This window comes from Talpa europaea (assembly GCF_964194135.1).
Source record: "Talpa europaea genome assembly, chromosome: 3".
NCBI classification, from domain to species: Eukaryota; Metazoa; Chordata; class Mammalia; order Eulipotyphla; family Talpidae; genus Talpa; species Talpa europaea.
This window is the reverse complement of record NC_140069.1, coordinates 118,266,139-118,290,521: the sequence shown is the minus strand read 5'-3', so window position 1 is coordinate 118,290,521 and position 24,383 is coordinate 118,266,139. Positions and strand designations below refer to the sequence as shown.

The window sequence follows — 24,383 nt, the reverse complement described above, 5'->3', positions numbered from 1 at the left end:
TGTGAACCCTATGTATACTTTCAAGATGGCCTTATCAATCAGCGTTCCTATTTACAAACAACAAAACCCACTCTAGTTGTGTATAGTTTTTTCAACAAAAAAACACATGAAAATAGATTAGTGACTTGCAAAATCTCTGGCAGAATTCAAGATTGGGGCTTGTGACTCTGCAGCTACCAACAATAACCAAACTGTCACTGGTCTGATCACAGGTTTGATTTCACTGTCTTGGGCTCCTGCTGCTGGGAGCATCTATGCCCCTACTGCCTTGGGAGGGGGGCCTTATGCCCCTGCTATTCTGCTCCCATTGTCCAAATGCAATCCCACACGGCAGCTGCTTCCTTGCTTTTCACTCTTCCATACTGAAGTTTTGTGTTGCTGCATGCAGTTGACAGAGCCGAGGTTTAGCCTAGCTGTGTCCTAGCAGCAGGATTAGCCTGGGAAACTGAGTTCTGATCTCTCCCATTGAAAGAATACCCCTAATAATGCCCCATTCTCCTAAGTTAAGAAGATTACTCAAATGATGCTGGGCTGGCACCAAAATGACCACGTTCACCACACCATACCTCAGCTAGGCAGATCTTTTGCCACTTCTGAGTTTAGGAGAAATCAAGCCATCAAGTCAAGACTATTCCCACAGGTGGCCTCTTAATAAATCTGTGTGCCTCTGATCTCTGCTACTAAAGGAACCCTTTCAACAGAAATAATTTGGCCAATGTTACTTAGATAAAATTTAGCTTGGAGTAGTGTTTCTTTCCCAGCAAGGTTGTATCACAGCAGTTCATGGTTTCTTCTTCAAAAGGGAAGATTTTAGTGGGTTTTTGAGGGTACCTGTAAAACATGGCCACATAGAGCCCCCAGCAGTGCCAACCCATAGACATTTAATAGGCTGTCTGTAAAATAGACATTTTACAGAGTTCTTCAAACATCACACTGTGCTACTACTCAACTACAGGCTCTCTGCAGCCATTAACTTGAGCTGAGTTTCCAGGCCTGGGCTCTCTGGCAAGAGTCTTCCCAGTCTGAGAAATTCCCTTCAGAATTTGGGATCCTTAGCAGCACTTGCCAGGTTGGACTATCTTACCTCCCTCCTGCGGCTCCCCACTTCTTGATCAGTAGATGAAGTCATTCAGTGAAGGTTAGTATCAACTTGTCCCAGGCATTGTACAAACACAGGGAGATTTCAAACCAGTAAATTAACCAAAACTGAAATGGAACGAGGGAAGGCAATGAAGGGAACCAACAAGTTCATACACCTCTATCTGGAAATAGATACATAGTTTTCATTTTAAAGCAAACTAATTGACCAGAGTTACTATGGAAGCCAAGTTCTTTGACCTAATATAGGAGTTAGAATGATTATATTTTCTGAACACATAGTCTAAGAAAGAAATTTTTTTTTTTTTTTTTTTTTTTAAAGATTTATTTATTGATTGATTGATACATGCATACATACAAGCACTGGGTACAGTCAGAAACACGGGAGGGTGAGAGAATTCACCAGAGCCAGAGCGGGGAGCAGAGCAGGCAGAAGGACCGAAGCACACTGCTGAGGGGAGCAGCGGGCGGCAGGAGCGGTCTGCCCGCCATGTGGGACCCTCGCCCGGAGACCGGGGATTGAACCGGCGCTGCAGAGGCCGCAGGAAGCCTCGCAACCCAGCGCTCAACCACTGCGCCACCAGGGAGGCCCCTAAGAAAGAAATTTATCAGAGAGTTCATTTGTGTAAAAGTGGTCTTTAAAAAAAATCACCGTTAAGTACACTTAGTTATAGTTAATAAGCAAAAATAACAAATCAGAGGAAATAATGACCCCTTCAGAAAATCTAGCTGATGCAGAGGCAATTTCATGTATTTAAGTGGCTGCACTAGGAATTCCAGTGTTTGTTCAAGTGACCCATCACCCTTACCCTATGGAACTCCCCTCAGAATACTGACATGTTTCACAAAAGGGAGGATGCAAAGTGTGGCCTTTGTATATTGGTAAGGAAAAAGAGAAATGTCTGCTCTAGACCCCAAGTAGTCTCTTCAATAGACCACCGGCCTCACCATGTCCACGGAGGCAGATGTCCTTGGAGACCACTAGGTGTCGCTGTGAACCTGTGCGAGTGAGTCCTCAGCTGCAGGCACACATCAGCTCGGTCTGTTTTCAATCAACACGTTGTCAGTTTTTCTCCCTGAGGCCCCAGGGGTGTGCTAGGAATTTTTATTTCTTGAGAAATCCTGTGATTCAGCTGCCCTTTGTTGGCCCTGCCAGAGAGAATGAAGACTATACTTGCTTTTGCCAGCACCCCCTCCACCCCCCAGGCCAGGGGCTCTCTGGCAAGGGTCTTTCAAGCCACCAACCCCAGAACGAATCATTCCCCCAACCCCCAGCCCCCAGCCCCCAGCCCTTCTAACGAACATCTCTTGCCTTGGTCTTGCTCTCCTCCACCCTTTTTATGTCTTTACTCCCCTTTTTATCTAATGACACGAATGAGCTGCCAGCTGCTTCACGCAAAGGACCCCATCCTGGAAGCCTAGTCCAAGCCTGCTAAATTTCAAGGCAGAGAAATCCAGTGGCCTTATAAACTAGCTTGCAAATTCTGTCTCCTTCCGATTTATCCCCAGCCTTACCCCTTTCTTCGAAAGCAGCCGTATGTTAAGGCAGTATTGGGTAGGAGCAACAAGAATTTCAGATCCTAATCCTGACATAAAGGAGCTTAGGAGTCACCTCTGTTTTCGGACCCCCAACTCTTTCTACCGTTTATTAGGTAGCTGTGTGATTTTGGGCAGGTTACTTACCCTTTCTGAGCCTCAATTCTTCATGGGTAAATTAGCTAGTGCCTCCAGATGTATGTATTAAATAAAATTAAATACAAAAAAACTCCATGGGATCTGGCACATTGAAAGCATTCTATAAATGCAAAGTGCTTTTAACTACAGCATATACTCAACTAAACAAAGGCACAGAATTTGGGGGCCCTCATTCTCCTGAATCTGTGACAAGATGGTGCACTGAAGAAAGAAATCCAGGGTTATATATTCAGAGATGCCAAGCACCACTGCTGATTCTAACCCTCTCTGCTTATGTCAGCAGTGATAAAGTTGTTCTGAGCCCAGCTGGGAGCTGTCTTGGTCAATAACCATGGCTTGCTTGGCAAAGTGCCCTGGTAGCTGTCCTGGAGCCTTCCGGGAAAAGGCCACTTATGAGTGGAGCGGCCGCTCACTCCCTCTGTAGGTTTGGTACAGCAATCCCTGGATTTTAGCTAGCATATCGCTGCTGTGGTTCGTTGGGGGTGGCCACAAGGCAGAATACTGACTGTGAGGACCGTTCAGCTGCTCTCTCCAGGCCCTGAGGCTGCATACCCTGGGAAACTTGGGGGAAAGTGGGAAGAAAAGCCCATCTTTCACTCAAGCATTTCTGGACCACTCACTGGAAGCTCATTGGCACAATCAGGAACCATGTCCCTGCTGGCCAATATTAGTAACTGCAGTCCCTTCCGGCCTTAGGAAATAGAGGCTGCTTCCGAGTGACCCAAATCTTGATTATATCATTGCTGGAAGACACCTGAATAGTTGCAGCTAAAAGCAGATGAAACTGCTTTTGTTAATCAGAACCCAGGTAGGGAATGTGGGCAGAACAGAAAAAAAAGGAGAGTTTGCCTTTCACACAGCCTAGAGCTGCATGTGCTGGGCCTGGCGGGCTGTGGGCGCCCAGTGGTTATTTCAGATGCCAGTCCAAGACAGGCAGTAGAGGACACTCTCAGGGCATCTCTGCTCTTATGGAAGCTTGGAATGATGCTGTACCTGTGAAGATTTGGATTCTGCAGCCATGAAAAACCTTGAAATTTTAGGGAAGAGTTGTTTGGTTTGAGGATCCAGCTTGGGGGAGGGAGGCAATTATTTGACACCTTTTCCCACTGGAACACAAATGAAAGGTCATAGCTGAGTCCTTTCTGCTTATGCTCAAAGAAGACACACCTAGGTCGGTGTCCTGGCTCTGTGGCTTGGGGATGTTCCCTTATCTCTCCAACCTTCAGCTTTCTCTGCTATCTATAAAATGCAGAGCTGGACCATCCTGAAAGAGAATTGTAAAGATTTAGAGTTCACATAGGTAGCACATCCGGCTCATGTTAGATAAACAATTGCAATTCTGAGGTTAGTAGGACCTATCTGCAGATGACTCAGGTGCAGAGGAAGCTGCCACCATGAATCTTGGGGAAGTTGACCAGCACTCCAGACCACATCTGGCCTCCTCATGCCAGAGCAGGTGGGTCTGAGAAGTGCTGAATGCCCCACAGTGCAACCTGGGACTTTCAGGACTGAGGGCCCCTTACCAATCTGTTTTATAAGCTGATGAAATCCTTACACACTCTTGGTGAGAATATAAAATGGTGCAGAACTTTTGAAAAACAATCTGAAATATAGATAAATATACAATTACCGAATGATCTAGCAATTACACTCCTGGCTATATACCCAAGGAAAATTAGAACTAATGTCCACACAAAAACCTGTACAGTCTTGTTCATTGCAGCATTAGTGAGTCATAGTAGCTCAAAGGTGGAGACAACCTAAATATCTATCAGTTAATAAGACATATTTTTAAAATGTGATATATTCATGCACTAGAACACTATTTAGCCATAAAAAAGAAGTACTGATATCTGCTGCAACATAGGTGAATCTTGAAAACTTTATGCTAAGTGAAATAAGCCAGACACCAAAGGACAATTTTATATGATTCTATTTATATGTAGAGTCCACGATAGCCAAATCCATAGAGACAGATGGTAGATTAGTGCTGCCAGAGCCTGGGGATGGGGAATGACTATTAATGGGTACAGGGTTAATTTGGAAGTGATGAAAATGTTTTAGAATTAGGTGGTGGTAGTGGTTGCATAACTGTGAATATACTTAAAATCTACTGAATTTTGTGGCACGTGGATTACATGACAATACAAATAATAAAATTGTTACCGAAAAAAAGACTGCTTAGCATGCCAGCTGGAGTGTGCTCCGACTGTGGACAACCAAATGAGATGGGCAGTGTGGGGAGTGGCGCGCTGTGAGCCTCGCCTATGAATCAGATTAAGGAGCCTCCTTCCTTCAGCTGTGCCTGATGCAGAAGGGGCGATAACAACCACAGGCCATTTTGAAGCCACAGGCATGAGAGGGCCTCCAGGCACGCTGGGACTGGGGCGTGGACAGCAGGATGCGCGCCTGCAAGCATAGGGCCAGCTGCCCATGGCAGGCAGCCCACAGGAAGACAGCAAAACTCATAGGCATGCTGTGCCTTGGTCTTAAGACTTACAAGGATCATGTTTTCCAAACCAGAAATAAAGACTGATAATTATGGCTTGTCCTCAGAGGGATGGTAGGGCACATCATGTTAGGTTGGGACTGTCTCCAAAATTTTGGCCCAGTTTGCCAAAATAGGGCTCCAGTTTGCCAGGACAGAGTCATCTCACTTCCCCCCTTGAAACAGACACATTTCCCAATAAATCAGACTCTTTGGGGAGTCACAGGCAACCTTCTTTTTCTTTTTTTTTTTTGACCTAAAATTCAGGTTTCCCAATGAAAAGTATTTAATCAGAACTACTTTTTCCTGGCCTAGACCCAACCTAATGTGCTGCTCAAGTTGAAAGAGGTGTCTGTGACCTTTCCCATAACAGGGCACAGAATCTACTTGAAAAAACACTGTCCTGGCTTCTTTCCTGAAGCCTGTTTGGAATCTTACAGGAAGTTCAGTGGGACAGAAACACTGAGGGGTTCCCTCTACTTCCCCAGCACCTGTGACGACCGTTCCCTGCAGCAGACTGGGCACAAGGCAGCTCATTCAGGAAGAGCTGCCCCATGTTCTCTAAAACATTCTGGTAGCTTCGGGGCCTCCCCGGTGGCGCAAGGGATTAAGACGCAACATATGAAGCTATCTGCAGCCTCCCTCTGTAGCACAAATTCAATCCCCCGGCTGGTCAGGGAGCGGCCCACATGGCACAGCAGACCTCTCCTGTCTTGCCCGCTGCTCCCCAGCAGTGTATTTCAGTCAGTCTGCCTGTTCTGTTCCCCACTCTGTCTCTGGTGAATCCTCTCAATCCCCGCACCCTTGGCCTATACCCCAGCTCTTGTATGCATAAATAAATAAAACTTTAAAAATAAAATAAATAATGATTTAAAATCCAAAAAGCATTTAAAAAAAAAGCCATTCTGGTAGCTTCCTTTGAGGGATTAGCTTAGCCTGCTCGGACACCTTTATCCAACATGGGAATAGGACCCCAGAGAACTCAGTAATCTTCTCACAGCAAGGATTTTGCATTTTCTTCCTCTGTCATCCAGACGAAGCCACAGCCATCTTCTAGTTGGATTAATCTGGTTAATCTGATAGCCACCTAACTGGTCTCTCTACTGTCTATTCCTATTCCCTGACTCCCTGAAGTTTATGCTCAAGTGAGCAGAGAGATGCTTTTAGTGCCTCCACTGGTGGCGCAGCGGTTGAGCGCTGGGCTGCGAAGCTGCCCGCAGCCTCTGCAGCTCCGGTTCAATCCTTGGCTGCCAGCAAAGGTCCCACATGCTGCACCCGCTGCTCCCCTCAGCAGTGTGTTTCGTCAGTCTGCCTGTTCTATTCCCTGCTCTGGCTCTGGTGAATTCTCTCACCCTCCCGTGCTTCTGACTGTACCCGGTGCTTGTATAAATAAATAAATAAATCTTTAAAAAAAAAAAAGAGAGAGATGCTTTTAAACATTAATCAAATCACATCACTACTCAAATTCCTGCAATGGCTCCCCATAGCACTTGGAGTAAGAGCCAAAGTCCTCACAACAGTCCAAAGGCCCAATACGACGTGCACCTACCTCCAACCCCTCACCATGCACACCACAGAACCACACATCCCCAATCTCCCCCATACAGATACACACCCACTGCCCCTCCACCCCCGCTCTGGAGTCATCTCCTCCTGTCATTGTCCCTCATCTCACCCTTGCCTACAGGCTCACTACTTGAAGGTTCTTCCATGCATTGTTCTTTCCCTACTTCCACTGTTTCACTCACCGCAACCTTCCAGGACCACCCTATTTAAAGTGGCTTCTCCACCCTCCATAATCCCTGATTCTGTTCATTTTCCTCAATAGCATATTCCACCATTAATACATCATATGTGTGTGTATATAAGACATACATCTACGTTTATATATATACGTGTATCATCCCTGTGGATATAAACAAAGATGAACCGTATGAGAAAAGCAAAGGCTATTTATTCATAGCTTACGATAGCAGGGGAGGGAGTCACCTTTACCTGAAATATTGACACCCAAAGGCAGGCAGAGGCTTGAGGCAGAAGCTTTATAATGGAAAAAAGGGAAGGCTTCAGGTGGGTCCTGACTGGAAGCTGTTGGCCTGAGAGCTGTAGGTGGGCTGTATGGAGGGGGCATCCTATGGTATGTATTTGACTTTTTCTGGTTGGTCCCAAGTTGGAAGCAGGAGTAAAAATTAGGGAAGCTGTCAGTTATTAATCAAGTCCTGGCCGTTTTGGGCCAATTGTTATAGAAGCTATTGTTCATCTTCCCAGAGATAGAAATCTAGGTTCCTGTAAGTATGATTTAGTGCAGGCCAGTTTCCTGGGCTGTTTATCGTAGATAAGGTGATTGGTTTCCTGGGCAGGTTGCTGCAAGTTGTGGACTGGAGCTCTATTTTCATATACAGTCTGGCCAGTGTCCATTTGTACTTTCAGTCTCTCATTCCTCACTAGGATCCACAGTCACATGTCACTAACGACAGGGAGGCACCCTAAGAAATGCATCATTAGGTAATTTTGTTATGCAAACACCATGGAATATTTTTGCACAAAATCAGATGGTACAACCTACTACTCACATAGGCTATAGGGTATAGCCTATTGGACCCCTATCACATAAGAGGTCCATCCAGACCAAAATGTCATTGAGAGACACATGAATGTAAATGCTAAGAACTTGGTTTTATTTACTGTTATATCCCCAGAGCCTGGTACCTAGTAGCACTCAGTAAGTTTTTGTTTTGATAATGTCTTAATCTAGTTGGAAAAGGTGCGACTCTACTACATGACCTGGGTAGAAAACCAACTACAAGTTTGCTTAATTCAACCCAACTCTGCAAGTCTGTTGAGTGCCTGCTACACACCCAGGAGGCTCTGCATCAGGCTGTGCTTATTCACTCCAGGTGACACAAGAATTGACTGAAAATGATTTGAAGACCACAATTCTGTTTTAACCTATCTTCAAAATTCCTCTTCTGTTCTCTCCTCTCCCCCTTTGAACTCTTCTCTGAGACCTCTTCTAGGTCCAGGTCTCCCATTACACTTTCAGAGACTCCTCTGGCCACTTTTACCTTCTCCAGCCCTCACTACCTTTGAAGCCCCTTTGGTTCTTCTCATGTAGTGCTTGGTTGTCTTTTCAATAAGCCAGTTATCTTCTCAGTTGGATTATAAATCAAGAGCCTCCTCTTGCTCCCAACACAGGTGGCAACTTGAAGGGTCTCTGTGATCTGAGCCTCCTCCCTTTCCCAACCCCCCATCCTGTTTTTGACCTTTTCCCTGAGCTCCAGGTAGAAGGGCTCACTGCTTCAGAATACTTGCATCTTCAACACACAGAAGTCACGCCAGGCCCAGAGTTGCTACTGGAGCTGAGTAAGCAGCTTGCTGGCCTGACAATACAAGGTTGGGACTTTGGTGCATCTCAACTGTTTTTGGACTGGGCCTTCCCATTAAGTTAAAAAAATGTCTAAGTGGTTCTGAATTACCAGAATTTCCAGAATGGAAATTCTAGACTTGGATTAATTGATCTTTCAATAGAACACTCGAGGAAACAAGAAAAAAATCTTCCAGGATAGAACTGGAAGTAGAACTTCTGGGGACAACACATCAGTTATAGCAGGCAGAATGTAAGCTTCTCAAGGACAGGGGTTTGGGATGCTGTGTTGACTAATGAGGCTGCAGTCACGTACAGTAAATGCTCTACAAGTACTTATGGAAAGAATGGGAGGCAAAACTCACACTTCATCTTTTTTTTTTAAAAGATTTATTTATTTATGCATACAATAATTAGGGTACAGGCCAGAGCTGTGAGGGGTGAGAGGATTCACCAGAGACAGAGTGGGGAACAGAACAGGCAGAATGACCAAAGTACACTGCTGAGGGGAGCAGTGGGTGAGTCAGGAGAGGTCTACTGCACCATGTGGGTTGCTCCCTGGCCAGGGATAGAACTCGTGCTGCGAAGGCTGCGGATAGCTTCATTGGTTGTGTTTTAACCCCTTGCGCCACCAGGGAGGCCCCACATTTTATCTTTCAAATAAGAAACACCAAGTTCTAATAAAGATTATTTTCATTATCCATTCATTTTGTTGCTTTAGTTTTCTCAGTCATCCCAACACATAAAAAGGCAAGTGACAGAATTATAAACATGCAGGTGTCCTCACAATTTCTGTTCAGGAGCCACACATGCCCTTGACATAGGCAGGTGGACATGCTGACCCTGCTTCCTGATGAGTATAGCGGGAAGCTGGCCTTCAGAATTCACCATGTGGTTTTAGATTTTTTTTCAGATTTTTAAAAAATTTTATTCTATATATTTTTTACATCATTTTTCATTTTTGCATAATGTACGCATTTTCATCTTGGTTATATTCCCCATACAATTCCTATCCCCCCATTTTTATCCTAATCCCTCCTCCCCTCCCCAGCCCCCTGTAGTGTGTCTCTGGTTTATAGTTGCTTTTTGATTTTGATTTTTACTTTATTATAATTAGCCTTTTTCCTGGTCTCTTATTTGGGTTTTCTAAATTCCTGCTATGAGTGAGACCATCCGGTATTTTTCTTTTTCTTTCTGGCTTATTTCGCTGAGCATGATCCCTTCTAGCTCCATCCATGTTGCTGCAAATGGCATGAGTTTATCTTTTTTGATTGCTTAGTAATATTCCATTGTGTATATGTACCACATCTTCTTGATCCAGTCATCTATTTTTGGGCATTTGGGTTGTTTCCATAGCTTACCTATTGTAAATAGTGCTGCTATAAACATAGGGGTGCAGGTGCCCTTTTGAATTAATGATTCTGTGTCCTTTGGGTAAATACCTAGGAGTGGAATTGCTGGATCATATGGAAGCTGTATCTTTAGTAGGTTGAGGAATCTCCACATGCTTTCCATAGCGGTTGGACCAGTTTGCACTCCCACGAGGGTGTGAAGAAAAAGGAACTCACCTTGCGGTTTTAAATCCCTCAACAATTAGGCATTCCTCCTGTCCTAACCGTCTTTACGGCTCACTCAGAGCCAGGTAAGTCTATGTTAGTTATAATAGTTGCGTAGGTGTTTAAAGCCTAGGGAGAGAAATGTGAGAAAACTTCTAAAGATTTATCATGGTTCTTGGCTTCAAACTTAGTAAATGTGAGAAACCAAACTTAGTAAATGGCTTTAGTCCACAGACTCAAAGAGCCAAATATGCAGGGGGCACAGGGGAGGGCAGGTGCCTGCTACTCAGGCCATTCCTGACCTCAAGTCTTGGGTTCCTTGGGACTCATCTCTTGGGGCTTGGGAGACAAGTAGCTCCTTCTGTCCATCACCAGGGAAGAAACAGCTCCACACAGACTCCCGCCTGCAGGAAGTCCCTCCCTGTGCCTAACTTAAATCTCTCTGGCCTTGGAACACAATTCCCCCTTGCCCTGTCATCACAGTGGAAGGGAGAACAGCTGCTCACTGCCCTCCTTTTAATCATCCTTAATGGGCTCATAAACAGCTATTAGGTCCCCCTTCAGACTTCTCTGAACCTCATTGTACTTGCATTGAGGCCGACAGCTTCTGAGGAAGGCATTTTACTGGGGGTTCCACAGACTCCTGGAGTCTTAAATGGGTAATCAGCCACTTCACCCACTTTAACCTCCACAAATGAACAGCTCTGCCTACTTTTGCAAAATTTAAAGCTATTCAAGGGAGTTCCTTGGCAACCAACCCTTATTAATAAATCACGCCTGATGTAGGCCAGGACGGGGCATTTTTTAAATGTTTCTTTTGTTGAGAAGTCACACATATGCACACAATAAACCAGCAGCTGTTCCCTCTGAAGTTCCGGGTTTGCAGGATGGATTCTGCCTGCCTCCCACAGGTCGTTGTGGGCCCGGGATGTCCTCATCTGGCTCCCCAACTGGGGAGGGGGTGCTGCTCTACTAGACTCTCTTTTGGTCGTTTTTTCTAGTTATTGGATCACAGCAGCTGGGTAGCAGGACACAGAGCTGAAGTCACGCTTGCTTGGTCTCTACTGGGCACACACTGAAAAGTTCTGCTTCTATTTCATCATGGTATCCTTCACTTTCAGCTTGTTGCTCACACCCACAAGGGAATCCCAGTCATGTGGTTGAATAGAGCTTCCCTTTGTGTCTCTACTGAGTCCTGTGGTTGCTTTCAACCGCAGGCGGTAGGAAGGACCAGGGCAGGGAGGTTAATGTTTTAGCTTTGAGGAAAAAAGAGTGATTTCATTTCAAGAGAAATTTTAATCAGGATGACTAAAATTAAAGGGACTAGAATACCAAGAGTTTACAAGGACATAAAGTATCAGAACACGAAATCATTGCTGGTGGAAGTGTACATTGGCACCACCAACTTTGGAATTCTCAGCAAATTCCAGCAATGATTTTGGCAATTCCACCCCTAGGAGTATGCTCAGAAGAAATGTGTTTATGCTCATCCCAAGACATCCGCAAGTTTATGGTGCTGTAGCTCATTGTAACAAAAAATGTGAAGCAACCACTGAAGTATAGAATGCATAAATAAACAGTGGTATATTGTACAATGGAAGAAGACACAAAGGAGAAACTGTCCTAATCTACAGTACAGCAGATATGACATTGAGCAAAAGAAGCCAGACATAAGACCATATAAATGGAATCTATGTGATTTATATGAGATTTGGGAACAGGCCAAATTAATCTCTGCTAAGGATCAGAATGTTATTATCTCTGGGAGGAGCCTACGTTATCAAGATGACTATCTTAGACCTATACACTTTATTGAATAGGTCATACAACAATAAAAAAGAATTTTAAAAAAGTACCTATTATGTTGTTTCCTTCTTCCAGATGAATGACCCATTATTTGCTCGTCCCCCCCTTTTTTTTTTTTTCGTGGCTCTGCTTCTTTTGATAAAGATTGAGGTGATTTACAAAAGGTATGTGGTGTTGAACTTTACAAGAATTCTAGCTGATACTAAAATAAAGGCAGGAAAATAAGATGAAACCAAATGTGTGAAGCTAGTCCTTAATATTTATGTGTACTTCCGAGGGGTAAGCGGAATGGGGAGCTTCCTATCAGCCAATGTGGGGAAGAAACACAGTTCCACATCCAGTGGATCAGAAGCACAGAGAAATTTCTCCTGTGTCATTTCAGAAAAAGGCAACTGTGTAATCAACCTCTTTCTGTTTGTTTTAAAGTTTGTCAAACATCCCATTTGAGATCTAGGTCCCGAAGTCCCTTCAGCCCATAGTTTCACCCCTGGTTCCCTTACCCCAGTCCCTTACAGAATTAAGTGTGAGGCAGCACTGCTTGAATGTCCAGACCCCTCCCTGTTGCTACACCGGTGGGGGGGCTGGCAACAAGATACCACTTACTGTCCTGTGTGTGGTCTGGGAAAGGCCCTGCTTGTCAGGGCTGCATTTTTGCTTCTTGGGGTGCCTGGCTTGTCATCCTGGTTCCTGAAGCTGGGGCCTGCATCCTCAGCCTGAGCTTTGCGGCTCAGCCCATCTCCTTCCCAGCCAGGGCTCCTAGGTAGCCAGGTCCTTTCCCCAGAGACAGCTTCACTTGGAGCAGCTCCTTGGGGACTGGAAGCTTTCCATTTTGGCATCTGGGTTAATGGATCTTTCCACTTCCTGACTCCAGTTTTTGAGTTGAATACATATAGTGCCCCAGTAACTAGGGAAAGAAAGATAGAAGGACTATATAAATGAAAGAATTCAACAGATTATTTCCTCCCATCTCCACCAACCCCCTTCTTTTCTCCCCACTCCCCCAAGAAAGATGAAGCAGCCAGGTGAGACTCACTGAGCTACAAGCAGGCTTGGGAAGAACACCATCTTCACCAGTCTGCCCTTTTCAAGAGCTCTAAGGCTCCTCCAGCCCTACAAAGTAGCATGTCTCTGGAGAGAAAGGTTTAGGAGCCTCCAGGCCTCCTCAAGCATAAGATGACAAGGCCATGTGTATCTTGAACTCCATATGAGCTTTGGATAAATTAGGTTCCATCCTAAGTCACCCATTACTTTCTGATATGTTTGAAAAGACTTCCAAAACTCTGCTAGAAAAAGGAATTCACCAAGTAAGGGGGAAAAATTTATTTTTATTTATGTTAGGTTAGCAGAGATTTGTCGACACAGACACACAAATCTGGCCCTAGTTGAGATGATGCAAGCAAGAGAACATCTTCCCTGCGTCGGAGCCAGCAGACACTAATTGATGTGTTTGTTCACATTAGAGCAGTTGGCTCATTTCTTCCTTTTTTCTTCTCTCAAACACACAAGTGCAAGCTAAGGCCTCAGTCCTCTCTAGCTTTTCCCCAGAAGACTGAGCTTCAGGCGAGTCCCTGCTCCTGCCATTCCCATCCTGCCTGAGTGGCCTCTCGGCTGAGGCTTCCACCAGCACTTATGCTAATGTGGGCACATTATGGTAACAAGTACCTAATAATAGAGGGAAATTTAATTCCAGCAGCAGCAGCAGCCTCTCACTGGAGAGGAGCCATCCTCCTTCCGAGGAGGAGCAAGCGGTTTTGCATGTGAGGGTGGCAGGGAGCCAACACACTGGCCTCCTGAATTTGGTTTCCTTCCCTTTATTCACGTCTATAATTGAGCCTTTGTAAGCAGAAGGATGTGTGTAAAGGAGCTAAATTTGGAGCTGATTTCATGGGGGTGATGAGAGCTCTGGAGGCCAGCTTTACCTTATGTTCATCTTGCCAACAAAAAAGAAATTCTCGGCTGGGGTCGAGGGGGAAAAAAAGAAGCCAATCTTGCCATTTCTCTGTATCTCTCACTATCAACAGGATGGTATTAGAAATGTTCTAGAAGGATGGGGGTGGGGAGAGGTTGAGTCCAAATAAGGTAGAAAAACATACAGGTTTTTAATTCACCGATTCCCTGAAAATTGATTTATGACTTTTAGGAGAGAGGCTAGACAGAGGCTTCAGATGGAACACCTCTGAAGACTCACACCTGATCTGTTTAGAGCTGACCTCAAGTTGTATTTCAGCCAAGAAATACATAAGCAACATAACCAAACGGATTGGCAAACTGAGTTAAGAGCAGATTTAATGACTATATTTTCCCAAAATGGAATATGAAAAACACCCTTATGGGTGGCACCGCCACTTAATTACCTGGGTCTATGGCTTCTCCATCAAAGACCGTGCTCATCTGGATTGTTTCCTAAAGAGAAGAAAGTGATAACTTCAAGTGTAACCCTATACTCTTTCCTCCAGGCAAGGCTGCTCATCCCACAGCCCCAGGTCTTCATCCAGAGCCTTCTGGACATTTATTTATTCAAGAGGCACTGTGCTAGAAGCTGGGAACACAGCAGTGAGTGAGGTGTGGTTACTGCTGGCACAAAGCTTGCAGTCAGGTGGGAGCCACAGACAAACAGGTCCTTCAATAGTGATAGGGTTATAGGGGGCTGGGGATAGGATGCTCTGGGGGTACAGGTGGGAGTGGGGGGAAGACATTCAATCCAGACTACGGGAGGTAAGAAGGTCCCTGAGTGAATGATATCCAAGCAGCACAGAAGGAAGAGCAGAACTGCCATGCCTCACAGGCTAAGATCGAACTCACTGAGTGGGATCTGGCAGGTAGACGTGAGAAGCCTGGCACAGTGGGCACTCACACACTCCACCTCCAGGCACTGGCTGTGCCCCCAGCCTAGGTCAAGGTGATGTTGCATCTGGACCTGGCCTGCCTTTCCTAAGGCCTGTGCTCTTTGTCTTCTCCTGATCCTCACTCTGTGACACCTAGCAGGAACTGACCTCTGCCTAATGCAACTGTCCTGCCCCCATGATAACCCCCCTTCCCTCCTTTAATGGCATTCCTTTTAGCACTCTGAGGATACTGGTGTTGGTGTTTAGTGGGCCTTTCAACCTCCAGTTTTCATCACCTGAATGATCTCCTACTCACTGGCCTAGAGCTCTGCAACTCTAAAGAGAGAAGAAATGGAGACTGTGGGATTCATCCATTTGATCAGCTCAGCAGCCCCACTTTTAAAGGTCAGGGGATTTATTTACTTAATGGATTAATTTAATATTACATATTTCTTTTTTTAAGATTTATTTATTTATACATATAAGAACTGGGGTACAAGCCAGAGGTATGGGGGTGAGGGGATTCACCAGAGACAGAGTGGGGAACAGAACAGGCAGACTAACTGAAATACACTGCTGAGGGGAGCAGCGAGCGAGTCAGGAGAGGTCTGCTGCGCCATGTGGGAAGCTCCCTGGCCAGGGATTGAACTCATGCTGCAGTGGCTGCGAATAGCTTCATAGGCTGTGTCTTAACCCCTTGAGCCACCAGGAAGGCCCAATATTACATATTTCTAATGCAGTCTCTGAGTGGCATCACCAAAGGTACCTGCCTTAGGCAATAAGACCACCAGGTCTTAAGACCACAAGAGGTCTCCTCTTCCAAGACAGAGGTATCCATCCTGGTACCTGACCTCTATGGGTAGATCTGGGGTACACCTATGGAAGCCAGGTATGGGCCCGAAGCAAAGCTCCCAGAGCACTGGGCTGTCCTCCTTGTGCATATCATTCCCCAAATGTATGGTCTTGGATGATAAAGTCTTATTCTCAGGGAGAATTGCTTGCCATGAGTGGATCAGATTCAGTACAAGGGAAAAGGAAGCAGGATGCGGGGCACCTCTCCAGCTATGCTGTAACATTTTGCGCTGTGCGAGGCTTAACAATTTCCACATATTTCCTCACCTGTTATCTCAGGGCAGGAGTTCTCCCTCCCATTTTACAGATGAGGAATCTGAAGCTTAAAGAGACCAAGGGAGTCCCCAAAGGCATACGGCCAAGCGGGCAAAGCCAAACCCCACCCCAGCAGAGCTCTTTATCACCTTTCTGCAAGGTTGTGGAAGAGCAAAGACAAAATAAATCCCATCAAAGATGAGGCACCAGTTCTGGTCTTTAAGCTCCTCTCCCCCAACTCAATTCTCCTGGAGAGCTGGTATAGATAATAAACACTACTATTCAAAATTTATGAAACCCAGTTCTTCTGCAAATATATCAGCAGACATGTTCAGTGGAGGGAGCAAATTCTATCAGGAGCTCGTCACACAGCAATCTGTTCCAGTAGCCAAATACAAGCATCTCCCTGAATGATAAACACCCCCAGGAGGCGATGGCAGGGCTTGCCTGGGAGGGGGATGGAGCTCCCCCCAGCCACCACCCAAGCAGGTGCCCCAGGACCAGCCACTTACCACCACAGCCTCTCTCTTTGTATTCTTCATTCCTGCAGGGAATAGAAGAGGGAAAAGTTAAGCTTCTTGGATACTAAACTGACCTGAAAATTCTACCCTTCTAATGGGATTTCTCCTAAATAGGCTTAGAACTCAGTATTGCAAACACGACGAGGAATTTTCTCTCTGTAGACATGTCTGTGGACAGATTTCCATCATCTCAGGAAAATACACGCACGCATAATACACAAAATTAAAAAAAAAATTGTTTTTGGTCCTGCTTCAGGTTTATTTTGCAAATAGCATAGGAAGACACCAGGGCCCTGAGCAAGCTATCCAGGGGTCAAACCAGTCCTTCTGCCCTCACGTGGGCAGACAGGGCTCTCTACTCTGAAGCCTTGTGGGGCCTGGGCACCCTTGGAGCCTAAGCACCTTTGGGGCCCCGAGCGCCTTTGGCAACCTGCACAGCAGCTGCATTCCGGGCCTCAGCCTGAGCCTCAGTCTTTGGCTGGGAGGCCCTGAAGTCCTTGGTGATGTAGGCATGAGCATGTTTCCCAAGCTTGGGGGGAGTGATGTAGGCAAGTCGGCTGCGCTTGCAGCTGCCGCCTTTGGAATGTTAACGTTGACCTCGTTGGGTTTCACAAGGAGCTTGATAGCCTCAGTACATGCACACATGGCCTGAGCATTATTAGTCTGCACCTTCTTCAGGCCCTTCTTGTCAGGCTTCTTGGCAAAGCACATATTTCTTAAGAACATGGAGTCCACCCCCTTAAGAGATTCATATCTTTGTGGGCCTCCCTGGTGGTGCAAGGGATTAAGCACCACACTATGAAGCAATCTGCAGCCTCTGCAGCATGAGTTCAATCCCCGGCCAGCTAGAAAGAAACCCACATGGCGAAGCCCGCTGCTCCCCTCAGCAGTGTGTTTGTCAGTCTGCCCGTTCTGTTCCCCACTCTGTCTCTGGTGAATCCTCTCACCCCCCCCTCATCTCTGGCCTGTACACCAACTCTTATATGCATAAATAAATAAATCTTTATTAAAAAAATTCATATCTGTGATCAGAATGTCATTTCTGTGCCATTTTGGGGATTGGTTGTGAGTTGTGGCCCTTGGACTTGGCCATGTCTACACCCAAGTCTGAGGTTCCCTAGACACCTACAGCCACAAGAGCTGAAAAATATTTTTTACTCTTTTTCCAGCTTATTGTTAGAACAGCACCTAGGAGGGCCTTCCCTGGTGGCGCAGCGGTTGAGCACTGGATTAGGGCTTCCCCGGTGGCGCAGCGGTTGAGCGCTGGGTTGCGAAGCTGCCCGCAGCCTCTGCAGCGCCGGTTCGATCCCCGGCTGCTCCCTGGCTACCGGAGGCGGGTCCCACATGGCGCGCAAACCTCTCCTGCCACCCGCTACTCCCCTCAGCAGTGTACTTCGGTCCTTCTGCCTGCTCTGCTCCCGGCTCTGGCTCTGGTGAATTCTCTCACCCTCCTGCACTTTTGACTGTACCCAGTGCTTGTATAAATAAATAAATCTTTTTTTTTTTTTAAAGATTTATTTATTTATTTATATAAGCACTGGGTACAGTCAGAAGTACGGGAGGGTGAGAGAATCCACCAGAGCCAGAGCGGGGAGCAGAGCAGGCAGAAGGACCGAAGTACACTGCTGAGGGGAGCAGCGGGCGGCAGGAGAGGTCTGCGCGCCATGTGGGACCCTCCTCCGGTGGCCGGGGAGCAGCCGGGGATCGAACCGGCGCTGCAGAGGCTGCCGGCAGCTTCGCAACCCAGCGCTCAGCCGCTGCGCCACCGGGGAGGCCCTAAATAAATAAATCTTTAAAAAAAAAAAGAAAGAAGATTAGATTGATACAGTTGTTTATAAGGTGGGGCTTTTTTTTTTTTTTTTTTTTTGCATCCATTTAAAAAAAGTAACCAGACTTGGGGGTACTTCGTGGTTATTTATTAAGATCATTGCATCTGATATGATTGCTAATTATTATCATCAACTTTCTAACCCTGCTTAGATGTGCCTTGTGTATGGCATGTCTAGAAAAGGCAATCACTTAAAATAAATGTACTTTCTAATGCTTTGTGTTGTCTCTTCCCACAACCTGGATTCTCCTTGAGATAACAACTTTTGGGTTTGGGCGGTGGTATCTCCTCTGGCTTGGAGTTGTTCAGATGGACCTTGCTCAATTCACCTGTGTCCCTGAAATCATTCAGCACTCCCAGCTCAGTACTCAGTCCCCCTTTCAAATGAGCCTGACCCAAGTAACCTGTGAAAAGGATCAAATCAACTTCAGTGTGAGCATAAAGCATCACTTGTCTGTTTCAGAGAGGCATCTGTCCAGTGCAAAGCACTGGCTGTCCTCAGGAGGGGTCACACCCTTCCTGTGCAGCAGCAAGGAAATACTGTCTGTGTTTTACCCTCAGAGGAGTCTTCACTCTGTCCACTTGGAGGGGAACAGACCAGTGGGTGATTACACTGAGCTGGCTAGAGGCAACTGTGGGGAGGGACAGACAGGATCGAAAGGAAATATGCATGAGGCCGACAGCACCACGCACTCCTACCTCCCCTTTTCCTGCTACTTCTGACCTGTTTCGTCCCATCTGCAGATTATGTGGCTACAAACCCTCCAAGATAGACCAGTGCTGTTGTAACTCTTTCATGTAGTACAACAGAACAAGCAAAACCAAAAGCAAACTAATAACCAACAGCAAAAAATAAATATTAAAATAACAAAAAAGGAAATAGGCATTGTACATACCTCCTTTCTTCACCCTGTAGGGGAGAAAAAGGGATGGACAGAAATTAACCTGAGGGTGCTCTGCTTTTCTGCACACATGACCTCATGGGGCCTTTGTACAACTATGGGACCTGGGATTCAGGGGGTGACGGAATGTAAGGCCAGGGATGGGCACCCAGCTCTGTTCCACACGAAGCAGCTCTGTCACCGCTGGCTTGGGACTGAAGAGGTTCTGGGAGTTTGATGAGTTTGAAAACTTGTTTTTCAACTCCGGGGAATATATTTCCCTTGATGACAACATGGGGTGGGGTGTGACCACCGCTGTCAGATCTCCCAGTCAGTGTTCCTGCCTATTTGTCTCCCCAGTAGCCACCAGAGCAGAAGGTTGGGCTCACGGCAGGAAATTTTGAGGACCGACAGTTAAACACTGATTTCCTGTTTTATGAAGAGCTGGACTCAGAGTCTCAGGTCCTTCCTATGATGACCTTGGACTCTATAATTCTGGAACTCTAATTTTATTCTTTCCTATTGAACAAATGTTGGCTGCCATATGGAAGGTACAACTAATTTTCCAGAGAGGTCAGATCTGCATCTGAGTTGCTAGGTAGTTTTCTTTTTTTAAAAAGTGAACTATGCTAAAAAAAATTTAGTATTTAGAATGTAAGTTAAAGCAACCAGGTTTAAGGTACATATTTAAAATTTAATCACAAATTGCAAGGGAGTTGTGTCTATTGGATTACTTCCTTTAAGAGTTTCTTCCCAAATCCCATTACAGAGTAACCGCCATCTTTACAAGCTTAAGCATCACTCTTGGAGCCAAGTTTTTTTTTTCTTCTTCTTCCAAATCAATTTGTGAGTAGTCCAAACAAAAATGCCTTTTTTAAATTTCAACAGATGCTCAAGGATTTCTTACCTTGAAGTCAAGGTTGCCAATAGCAACGAACTTCCCCAATAAATATGGCAAAATGGAATGCACATCTTCATGGTAATACTTATATACAGTCTTTCGTACCATAGATTTTAAATTACTGACAGAATTAGGTAAGCTTCAAAATACCTTTAAAAGCATACAAGCCTTATCACCCCTTCTTTTTGCCACTGAGAAATTCTGAAATTCAGGTTCCACCATCTCAAGATACCTGGGTATAGAACTAAACTTGGAATCCAGAACCCTGAGCTCACAGGGGCTCAGTTGAGGGAAAAAAAAGAAATGCAACAAGATTTAAAAACTTAATGGCTGTAGTATAGCAAGCTTTGCTCTATATTAGGAGTGAAAAGTGCTTTCTTTGCATTTGCTCATTTAATTGTTTTGTTTCCAGATAAGGACATAGAGAGTCACAGAGGTTGTCATTTGCCCAAAGCTGCACACCTAGAAAATGGTAGTCAAGATCTGATCCCCAGCATTAAGTGCCAAACCCAGGCTCCTGTTCTCACTGTAAGAGCTACTGAGACTCAAGAAAACTTGGCTCTGGGGGAAGCTTGTACCAATTCAATGCTCTCTTCACTTGACTCCAGTACCTCACCCTTGCAAGTGAAAGGCACTCAGCAGAGCATCCGAGTGGGAGGCTTGTAAGTGTGCAGGTGAGAATACGAGGAAGAGGAAATAGACCTGTGTTTACAGCCCTTGAGAGTGAGAGATGGGGCCACATGCAAAAGAATAGATTATTTAGTCACACAAAAGCCCAACTGAGACACTAGAGCCAAAAGCTTAATTCCCTTATCAGTTTTTTTGTGCTTCCTCTAATTCCATCCCTTTCTTTATAAATATTGCACAATAAGAGCATAACATATTCAATCGGTACTCAAAACCAGGCTGTCCTGAAGGTTTTATCCAGGGCCAGGCCACCAAAGGGTTGAAGCCCCACTTTACTGAGAGCAGCCCCAGGGCAGAGTAGGTAGCAGGGGAAGCCAAAGGATCAGGTTGCTGGCCCAGCAGGGGCTGAAGCCTGCACAGAGGGACCAAGGGAAACTGGGACTCCGTCCCCAAGATCTCATTCTCTTCCCTCTCCTGGCACCTTGTCCACCCCATAGAAAAATCCCAATTCTCTACCTTTCCTTCTTTGACCTCACCAGAAACAGTGAACTCAAGGAAATGGTGGAAAGGGCACAGCCCACTGGCACTTACAGAGGTTTCTTGTGCTTCCCAGGCTTGCAGGGGCAGTGTCTGTGGATGGCTTTGGCCAATAGGATGATCAGGAACACCAGGAGACCCAGAAGCAATATGGAGCCCAATGTGATGGTAAAAGGCACATACCAGGCCGATGGAGAATAAACATTTTCCTTCAAGATCTGGTAGGTGATCCTGGGCTTGAACAAGAGAGAGGGGTGGATGAGAATGGGGGGGGGGGCATTTTAACATTCAGTGTTCCCTGGTATTGGGTTCTTTGTTGCTCTTTGTTCTTGCTCTACAAATTGGACATCTGCTTGCTTGTATTCTTGCTGCTTCAACCCGTCACCTTATTTATAGTCTTTCCATACACCCATTCAGTCAAAACCCAGGAAATTTAAGAAATGGAAACACAACAACAGGCCCAATTTCATTCTCTGTCTTTCTTCCCCCTCCCCAAAGCTAAAAATTCCACTGGCTTTTTTCCTCCGTAAAATAGTGGCATAACCTAGAGACTAATATAGCCATTGTCTCTCACTGGCAAGGCATGAGCCTTAGAAAGTTTTTTTTTTTTTTTTTTTAACACTTTGTAGGCTTTTCAGTGTTCACTCACTACAAGCTGCACTGCCAGATGAGTGGGCTGCTATCACAGCAAAATCGCAAGTTCAGCATCTGCTTACTGGAGTGGGAGACAGATAAACAAGTCATGGAGATTTCGGGACTGGAGATGTCACAACTGGGTCATGTTGTCAGCCCCAGAAAAGTGGCATTTCCTTAGGCAGGGGAATCTGCTTGTTGACACTGTAACCAGAAGCCCTAAAATTCCCTTATGCCTTCACTCATCGCGGTAATGCTATCTCAAGCGCAGGGGAGATGAACACTAACCAGCTCTGGGTCAGACTCTGAGAAACAGAATTTGACCACCTGTCACAGATAGCATTCAAAGGGTCTGATTACTTTTCCTCTAGCACACTGCAAGCAGGGGCTGCTGATCAAGGATGTGACAGCTATTAGGAGGAAAGAGGACAAATCAGGTAGAGGAGGAAATCTTGTGGTCAGATTTCAAGAATTTCCCTTTTTTTGCCACACTGATTTTATTATAGCACTTGCTTATTTTCTTCCTACCATCAGCTATAATCTGTAGTTATTTTATTAATTTGCACTATTGTTTGTCATCTGTCTCCCCCTCTCGAGGGATGGCTCTCAAACTATAGCACGTAAGAATCCCTTGGAAGGCTTATCAAAAATGCAGTTGGGGGCCTCCCCAGTGGCACAGTGGGTTGAGCGCTGCACTGTGGAGCTGTCCATAGCCTCTGCAGCACAGGTTCGATTCTCGGCTCGCCAGGGAGATACCCACATGGCGTGGAAGACCTTGCCCACTGCTCCCCTCAGCAGTGCTTTCAGTCCGTCTGCCTGTTCTGCTCCCTGCTATGTCTCTGGTGAATCCTCCCATGCCTCTGGCCTATACTCCAGCTCTTGTATAAATTAAAAAAAATGCAGTTGGCTGGAGCCCCCCCCCCCCCAGACTTTGATCTGGTAGGGCTGGGAATGTGGCTGGGAATTTAGGTTTCAACATCCATCCCCAGTAGTTGTGATGACAATCATATTGGGTGATGAATAATTTTAATATTCTCAGGCGAATCCATAAACTTGTATTTCTAATACAAGTGATGCTGATGCTGCTGGTCTGGGGATCACATTTTGAGAACTCCTGGTCTACACTATATGCTCCATGAGAGTATCACTCAGGGATTGTTCATCAAAGTGACTGGCATATTTAGTATTAAATCAGCATCTGGAAGAATTTTTAGAGTGAAGGTGGGGCATACAGATCAGTACATGGTGACTCTTCAAAAGAGTGGAGAAGAGCACTTGACAGCCACCTGCCTTCATGGGCATTGACTTGCACTGGCTCATAAGAGCAAGCTGAGAAGGGGTGGGGGGTGAAGGTAGCAAATAGTCACATGAAAACTGGTTCCTATGTCACAAACACCATGGATGGCCAAATCTGATCTATCACAAGTCCCTGCATAAATGCATATGCTTGTTTAGAATAGGAAAAGTTAATGGTTCTACAAATCCAAAATCTCCCCCCAGATCTTTATCTACCACCAAGGGATGACTTGAACCCAATCCATCGTTGGCTTTTTAGCAACATTCTAATATCTCAACTTTTTCAGTCCATTCCACATCTCTCTTAAGTCAAAGGGCCCCATCAATATAAATGATAAGGAATATAGCTGGGAAGTCCAGGTCTAAGCCCTTACCCTGGGGGCCCTGGGGGTAGTGGTGACAATCGTGGTAAGATGAGGAATGACACTAATACTCAGTGTCACTGTTCCAGTTTCAACAAGAGCCTCAGCTTTCTTCCTGCCTGACAGCAAGTTGTCATCAGTTATGTAGACAAGTAGTTTGTAGTCCCAGATCTTATCAAGCCCACCAGTATAGTCAAATCGAGTCGCAAGGAACAGGCGTGTGACGTTGGACCCAGCACTGGGAGAAAAGGTGAAATGACTGTTGATATTGCCTAAGTAGGATTTTGGGAAAAAGAAGAAAAAGACAATGAGACACATAGAAGAATGCCACATGCAGTCTTATCCTCAAATGTCCACACCTCAGGTGTAGACAGTTTTTCTGATGCACCAGGGTAGGATCAGTGATAGGCTATCAGCCTGAACTTTCATTAGAACAAAGAAATGCTTGCTCCCAACTAGTGTGACTGCAAATGAGAATGAGGGCAGAAAAAGACTACGGCACGTCTGTCCCAGGAGAGTAGATTTCATCTTGCTGAACATCGGGCAGAGAGATTTAATAATCCTGGAGTAGCCTCTCTAGCCAGTGCTTATCATCTAGCATTTATTTGGCAGTAAAGTAATTCACACTCAGACCAATGAGTAGGCAGCAAGTGGGTAGAGCAGGCCACATTTCTAATCACAGGCCATGTTCACTCCATGCGTTCCATGGCAGCTGTCTGGTCATGCTTGTTACAGATGTCCTTGAAGCTTCCCAAAGGTAGTTGTCTCCCGGCTTTGCAGGGATTGCAGTATCAGGTCCGCCTGAATTCATTCCCCTCCTCCACAGCCTATTGGGGTTTAAGGCTTACAGCTTTGGGG

At 45.6% G+C, this 24,383-nt stretch overlaps 1 protein-coding gene across 1 annotated transcript in view; it reads right to left on the bottom strand.

Annotated features, from left to right (window-relative positions):
* Positions 1-12,606: 12,606 nt before the first annotated feature.
* CDHR3 (cadherin related family member 3) overlaps positions 12,607-24,383 on the bottom strand; it is a gene marked incomplete at both ends in the record, with an annotated part of 58,757 nt that continues 46,980 nt past the window's right edge. The window contains 6 exons of the mRNA XM_084230616.1: positions 12,607-12,911; positions 14,362-14,410; positions 16,452-16,483; positions 19,185-19,198; positions 21,289-21,470; positions 23,538-23,797. Of these exons, the coding sequence (XP_084086742.1) occupies positions 12,607-12,911; positions 14,362-14,410; positions 16,452-16,483; positions 19,185-19,198; positions 21,289-21,470; positions 23,538-23,797 (842 nt within the window). The remainder of the gene's footprint in view (positions 12,912-14,361; positions 14,411-16,451; positions 16,484-19,184; positions 19,199-21,288; positions 21,471-23,537; positions 23,798-24,383) is intronic.